The following is an 8,036-nucleotide window of genomic DNA, read 5'->3' as shown; positions in this document are numbered from 1 at the left end:
TAAATATATAGTTCTAAAACTCGTTCTCAATATTAAAGAATAGCAGAGTCCACACCACAACTATAACGATAAAGACACAGAGAAACGGTATCGTTGGAATCACTTTCAAAGCGATTTTTCTCCAGCTGATGAACGATAAAAAAAAAAATCAACAGCCAATCAGAATCCATCCTGCTGTAACGAGCTCGAGAATTTAAAGAGGCAGACGCGCGTGCGCTTAGAATAAACAGACGATATCGTTCGCTGGTGTGGACGCTAATATCGTTATCTTTATAGTTATCGTTCTTGGGGTGAACGGGGGTTAACTATTGTAAAATAGTAACATATCTAATTAATCACTTTTTATTATACCTTTAAGATACTAATTTTACTCATTTTTAATGTGTCATTAAAGGAATTTTGTAAACATCAACAAAATTTTTATTTTCATCATTTGGCCTGACCTAAATAAATACATAAATCAATAAATATTAATGTATAAAATAGTAACATATATAATAAATTATTTTTTATTATAACTTTAAGATTCTAATTTTACTGTATCATTAACATAAATTTGTAAACATCAACAAAACTTTTATTTTCATTATTTGGCCTGACCTAACTAACTAGCTAACTAACTGACTAACATATACAATAAGTTATTTTTATGACCTTAGCAATTAATACTTTATGTGCCATTACAGTCATTTTGTAAAGATCAAACTAAATTTATTTTTATTATTTAGCCTGGCCAAAAAATAATAATTTAAATAAATATTAGAATATTAATTATTCTTAAAAATAATTGAACTACTAATTGTCCTATGTGTCAGACATTTTTTATTAAAATAAAATTGCAAATTTTATTTTCAATTTTATTTTCCACTTAAAAAAAATAATTAAACATTTATCATTCTTATACTCAGTTGCTTTTACCTTAATCTGGTATTTGACCTTCCCAGCAAAATGGAGGATGACGAAGGCCGGCTCCAACACTGGAGTCGCCACAAAGTAATGGTTCTGTTGGTGCTGCTGTTTGAACTTGGCCAGCAAGGGTTTATCAGTAGCGTGAGGAAAGCTATAAGGAAAAAAAATTGTGTATAAGCACAAAAATTGCTGCTAATCTTTTCCGAAAAATAAGTTCAGAGAGCAATGAACCGATGCAGATGAACGGTCTTACTTGCTCTCCTCATCAAGTAAATAGAGGAGTCCAGTGGGCTTCTTGCTGATGAGGTGAATACAGCCGACGTTATCGGTGTAGTCGATGTTGTGCCAGGTGATGCCCTCGGCCTGATACTCCTCCTGCAGGCGGACGAAACACACATTGTGATCAAATCGCCACCAAAAATAAGAGTTAATGAAGACTTTTGGAGGTTGCGCCCATGCAAACCACCCCACTAACCTGTTCAAGTTTAAAGATGTGCTGGTTGAAGTAATACTGAAGCTGCTCGTTGGCGTAGTTGATGCAGAACTGTTCAAAGCTGTTGGTCTCAAAGTCTTCGAAGCCGAAGATATCAAGCACACCAATAGATAAACACTGAAATAATGGAGAAACCGCATGATTATTGAGACCTTGAACATCTTTAACGCAGATTCTGATCGTTGTGGTTTCATTCATCATTCATGGTTACCGATTATTTATCACATCCAATTCAAAGTTCTGCTATTCGTGTACAAAGCTCTAAACAACCTTGCTCCTCCATATCTCTCGGAGTTGATTATAGTACACAATCCAGCTAGATCACTCAGATCACAGACTAAGCATCGGCTTTTTGTTCCCAGAGCTAGATTGAAATGCAGGGGTGACAGAGCCTTTGCTGTTGCTGGCCCCAAGCTATGGAACAATTTGCCATTATCCATCAGAATAGCTTCTTCAGTGTCTGAGTTTAAAAGTCTTTTAAAAACGTATCTTTTTTCCCATGCTTTCAATGTTTTGTGACTGGTTTTCTAATGACGTGTTTACTCTATTGTGTGATTGGATCAATGTAACTGTGTACTGCACTTTGGTATACTAAGGTTGTTTTAAAGTGCTTTATAAATAAATTGAACATCTTACCGAAACGGACTCCTCCATGTCTCTCTTATTAAGCAGCGCGTGATTGATGCGCAGGACGATCCAGTCGAACAGGGCGCTGTACAGTGACTTGGCCATGGAGTCTCGAGCGGTGATCGCCTGCACAAACGACACTTGTTTAGCTACAGAACACCTGGACGCTCTGCTAAAAGCGGCGTATGAAAGAGGACGGCTCTAGCGCACCTCGCTGTGGCTGTAGGGCAGAATCAGCTTGTCGTTTACGGTCACCGTTTTCCTTTTGGTAAGAGCCTCCACCAACAGCTCCTCCTTAACCTGGACGAAAACAGCACAATGTTTGTGAAGTGACATTCAAAATATCCAACAAACTACAGCATGAAAACCATGCGCAAAAGCATGAAATCGTGATAAACTAAAGACAAAAATGAAGGAAAATCTGTTTTCCCCATTCAGTAGGTCAACACAATAATAATAACAATAATAAAGTATAAATACTACTATTCAAAACATTCAAAAAATATTTTTATTTTATTAATACTTAAATTTTTATATTGTACAATTTGAATAATTAAATTTAAATCAATACATAAATATATATCAGTAGTGCAATAATACTATAAAATAAAAGAATAGTAAAAACAACAGCAATATAAAATAAAACAATATATAAAATAATAATAATTATTATTATTTTAAACATTTTATTAATGTTTTTAGATTTTTATTTTATTATTTTAATTATTACATTCAAACAAATCAAAACACATTTCTGTTGCAATAATAGTATTGTACTGTAAAATAAAAAATAAGATTCAATAATAATAAAAATAATAACAACGACAATAATAATAAATACAATCATATTAAAAATAAAACTATAGATAAAATATATGAAAATAAAATAATAATAATAATCATCATTAAATGAAATGATTATTAAATAAAAATTATTAAAAATATATATTTTTTATAAATATTGTATATTTTTATTTTATTTACATTATAAAATATCATCAATAAAGAAATATTACTATTGGAGTAACTATAAAATATTATTAAAAAAATTAAGCATTTAATAATTATAGCAATTACAATAATAATGATAGTAATTACAACAACAATAATAATAATAATAATATTTAATAAAATAAATACAGATATTCAGCTTTTATTTTGGCGGATTTCATCATTACAAATTTAGGAAGGTATCCAAGCATTAAACACATGTATTTTAAACTTTTCACACATTAGTTTAAAATATATATTAGCTGACTTTATTGTTTCCATGGAGATGTGTCATGCTTGTCATGTCACACACCGCAGCCCCAATAGCGCTGTATGACAGATCTATCGCCTTTATTTCGTTTTTCCTTTTTTTATTATTAATATTCATAAACATACTCACTATATTATGAAACATCTGATATTCCGATTCTGAAATATATGCAAGTAAATGTATTTGTAGTTTAAACACGTTTATATCGACCGTGTTAGTTGACCTATAGCGGGTGATGGGCGCCGCCATGTTAGTTCTCGCTAAATTCGAGCTGTGGGATTAACAACACATAAATTCATCCTCTCCTCCCGAAACACGTTGAAGTAAGTCTCCGGTGAACTGGGAGAAGAGTATAGTAAACGTTATAGTTACCTACACAATGTGTATATGATATCAATAAAACATGTCGTCAGATTATATTTGTAAGGATCATTAGTGCCATTTCCACAGACATCGGCGTGTATTTTACAAACTATAAATGTATGGTTTTGCTAGTACTTAGGTGTATTTAAATGTCTGAAACCTAAAATAAGCATTATATGGTTGCAAACCCTGAATAGTTGTGATAATATGACGAGTTCAGCACGTCCGATCTGGCTCCGGTCAGAAAATACAGAAATCTGCATAAATATGTAAAAATCACGTCCCTGGTGGTAAGTTTTGGAAATGCATGTACCTTTAGCAGGTCTGAGAGTGTGGAAAGCACCTCCGGCGGACCCACATCCAGACCCTCCTCTCTGCCGGACGCCTTCTGACTGTACGTCACGTTACCCAGATACAAGATGGCCGACAGGACGGAGAATATCCTACGAGGAACGCAACAAACAACCCAAACGTCTCAGATACTTCATTTCCTTCTTCAACCAGTCTGAAGACATTTGTCGTAACGGTTTGACTCACTGTCTCTTGGTGGTCGGCAGGAAGCCGACCATCTCCATCGCCTGCTGCAGTCGCTCGAAGTCGTGCCGAAGATCGTCTGCATCTTCTATCGTAAAGTTTTGCTGCAAACAAAAAACAAAAACGGAAAACCGTTGCAATTTCTATGCAGTTTTTGTGCATAAGCTATTTTAGTATCAGTAAACTAGGGATGCACCAAAATTAAAATTCTGGGCAGAAACCAAAAATTCTCGATGCATTTTCCCCGAAAACCGAAACGGCGGACGAAATTTTGGTGCATCTCTAGTAAACACTGTTAATGAGGGATAAGAAAGCGGTTTTACTTGTAAAGCGATCATTTGTATTAGTGCTGGGCAACGATTAATCGCATCCAAAATAAAGGTTTTTGATTACGTAATATATGTGTGTGTACTGTGTTTATTTATTATGTATATATAAACACACACACATACAGTATATATTTTGAAAATATTTACAATTTGATAAATGAAGTTAACCAACTAACATTATACATACTCTTTTGGTTTCTGTACCCAATATTTAAAAAATTTACAAATGCAATAAAAATATTGGTATCGGTACTCTGTATCGGCAAGTACCAAAAATAAAAGTATTGGTATCGGGCGAGTACTGGAAAAAGTGGTATCGGTGCATCCCTAATATATATATATATATATACACACATACACATACACGCACACACACACATATTCATACATCCATACATATACACATACAAACACACATATACATAAATATATATATATACATACAATTTATTTATACATTAAATTTGAAAGGGCTGTTTTTGGATCAATTCATTTACATGAACCATCTGAATGATTCAGTTGATTCATTAATAATGGCACTACTTAATTATGCTGATTTAAAAAAAAATAATTTCAACCAAAAATTTATTTCATTCATTCATTCAAACGTATTTATATATTCCATTTTTTTATTCATATATTAAATTTGAAGAAGGTGTTATCTTGTTTCTGGACCAAATCATTTGCATGAACCATTTGAATGAATCGGTTCATTCATAAGTGATTCTGCTCATTTAAATGAAAATATTCAGTCTAATAGAGTCATTTTTATTCATTTAAAATTATGTAGATATTACATTTATTTAGTTGCACATTAAGTTTGAAGAAGGTAATATCTTGTTTTAGAACCAGTTATTTTTACGTGAATCAATTCACTCATAACTATTAGGATTTCCCCTCTTTGAGTCATTTGAATGAATCAGTTCACTAGGGTAAATCCCAAAAGCACATGCTACTTATCTAATTAATCAAAGCTATTCTACAATATTCTGAACTCAGGCGCGCCATCACACTAGGCCTGGGCAATAAAACGGTATCGATATTTATCGACGGTACACCTTCTTCGATAACGATATAAAAAACGTTCGATATAGTGCAGTGATCAATATTTTAGCTATATCGCCCAGCCCTACGTCACACTATTGAAAAGCTTCACTCAGTTAGCAGCGGCTCTATTTTTAGGCGGCTCTTCCGACACGGCTCTGTTTTTCAGGTTTTGCAGGCTGATGATCTGCAGCAGTCTTGGTGAGCTGATACGAGCTGATAATAATGAGGTTAACGCTGCAGAAACAGCTGTGAGAGCAATGGGCCGACCGATATGGTGGGACACATCAAACCAGCCTGGCTTTCATTGCAAAGCAGCGACATTCACCTCTCGTTCTTCTCTCTGGACACCAGACGGGACTTCTCCAGCAGATACTTCTCAACCACAGCCCTGAAACACAACGACAAACACGACAAACCTCAGCCTCAAAGCGCACAGATGTCCTGAACAAAACCCTCTTTCCCATCATTCCCATTCACTTTCTGGACAGCCATTTAAGAAAAAAACCAAACCAACCAGATCTGGGATGGATCACAATATCACAAACTCTCTGATGTTTACATACTTTGTAATATAAACAATATTTATTCATTTATTAGCTGGGCATAAATGCATTTTCAAGACAATTAAACACATTTTCATCTTACATAGTCATTACTGTGAAACTGTGATCGTTTTTATGTTACACATGAAAAGTGTATATTAATGTACTTTTAAATAATAAATGTATTACTATTTCTTGTACTATTAATTTATGCCGATATAAAATATTTCAAAACAACACAAAATATTTTTTTATGCATTTATTAAATTTATTTATTCAGACATTACATTTATTTACATATTAAACACTTTATTCATTAAATTTATTTATATATAACATTTATGAACTGGCATTGTCATTTATTATGCAAAAATATATATTTGATTTTAATAATGTATTGAAATAATATAAGCATTCATACTTTACGGAAGTAATTTTTTATGCCGATTTAAATCAAGAGTTTTTTTTTCTTAATTTATTCTTTTATATATTATATTATCTTATTCATCTTTTATATATTAAATGTATCCATTAATCTTTAGATTTATTCATTCATCACGTTATTAAAATTACTTATTTATTCTATTTATGAATTAAATTGATTTATTTAGATAATACTCGACACGGCTCTGTTTTTCAGGTTTTGCAGGCTGATGATCTGCAGCAGTCTTGGTGAGCTGATACGAGCTGATAATAATGAGGTTAACGCTGCAGAAACAGCTGTGAGAGCAATGGGCCGACCGATATGGTGGGACACATCAAACCAGCCTGGCTTTCATTGCAAAGCAGCGACATTCACCTCTCGTTCTTCTCTCTGGACACCAGACGGGACTTCTCCAGCAGATACTTCTCAACCACAGCCCTGAAACACAACGACAAACACGACAAACCTCAGCCTCAAAGCGCACAGATGTCCTGAACAAAACCCTCTTTCCCATCATTCCCATTCACTTTCTGGACAGCCATTTAAGAAAAAAACCAAACCAACCAGATCTGGGATGGATCACAATATCACAAACTCTCTGATGTTTACATACTTTGTAATATAAACAATATTTATTCATTTATTAGCTGGGCATAAATGCATTTTCAAGACAATTAAACACATTTTCATCTTACATAGTCATTACTGTGAAACTGTGATCGTTTTTATGTTACACATGAAAAGTGTATATTAATGTACTTTTAAATAATAAATGTATTACTATTTCTTGTACTATTAATTTATGCCGATATAAAATATTTCAAAACAACACAAAATATTTTTTTATGCATTTATTAAATTTATTTATTCAGACATTACATTTATTTACATATTAAACACTTTATTCATTAAATTTATTTATATATAACATTTATGAACTGGCATTGTCATTTATTATGCAAAAATATATATTTGATTTTAATAATGTATTGAAATAATATAAGCATTCATACTTTACGGAAGTAATTTTTTATGCCGATTTAAATCAAGAGTTTTTTTTTCTTAATTTATTCTTTTATATATTATATTATCTTATTCATCTTTTATATATTAAATGTATCCATTAATCTTTAGATTTATTCATTCATCACGTTATTAAAATTACTTATTTATTCTATTTATGAATTAAATTGATTTATTTAGATAATACTTTTCTTTAGTTATTAAATGTTTTAATTCATCATAGTACTATTTATGCTGATTTGTGATTTATTTAAATGTATATATTAAATGTATTATTAATGTTTACACTTACTTAATACATATATTTATTACATTTATTTCTTAAATGTATTTAAGAAATAAATGTATTTTATTAAATGTATTTTATTTTTTTCTTAATATATTAATATTAATATATTTTATCATTTATTTCTTAAATGTATTTATTTATAACATTTAATTAATATATTAATACATTTATTTATTTATCAAATGTGTATAAATA

At 31.6% G+C, this 8,036-nt stretch overlaps 1 protein-coding gene across 1 annotated transcript in view; it reads right to left on the bottom strand.

The window, feature by feature from the left end:
• LOC107702620 (unconventional myosin-IXb-like) overlaps positions 1-8,036 on the bottom strand; it is a 55,579-nt gene that overhangs the window by 16,259 nt on the left and 31,284 nt on the right. Inside the window, exons 4-13 of the mRNA XM_016504989.1 lie at positions 6,905-6,967; positions 5,889-5,951; positions 5,688-5,766; positions 4,191-4,291; positions 3,967-4,096; positions 2,240-2,329; positions 2,039-2,155; positions 1,385-1,519; positions 1,163-1,284; positions 919-1,060 (exon numbers count right to left, since the gene is read on the bottom strand). Of these exons, the coding sequence (XP_016360475.1) occupies positions 919-1,060; positions 1,163-1,284; positions 1,385-1,519; positions 2,039-2,155; positions 2,240-2,329; positions 3,967-4,096; positions 4,191-4,291; positions 5,688-5,766; positions 5,889-5,951; positions 6,905-6,967 (1,042 nt within the window). The remainder of the gene's footprint in view (positions 1-918; positions 1,061-1,162; positions 1,285-1,384; positions 1,520-2,038; positions 2,156-2,239; positions 2,330-3,966; positions 4,097-4,190; positions 4,292-5,687; positions 5,767-5,888; positions 5,952-6,904; positions 6,968-8,036) is intronic.

This window comes from Sinocyclocheilus anshuiensis, unplaced genomic scaffold (assembly GCF_001515605.1).
Source record: "Sinocyclocheilus anshuiensis isolate Anshui unplaced genomic scaffold, SAMN03320099.WGS_v1.1 scaffold802, whole genome shotgun sequence".
In the NCBI taxonomy this organism is placed as follows: domain Eukaryota; kingdom Metazoa; phylum Chordata; class Actinopteri; order Cypriniformes; family Cyprinidae; genus Sinocyclocheilus; species Sinocyclocheilus anshuiensis.
Note: the sequence above shows the minus strand (reverse complement) of the source record. Positions and strands in the feature narration are given on the sequence as shown.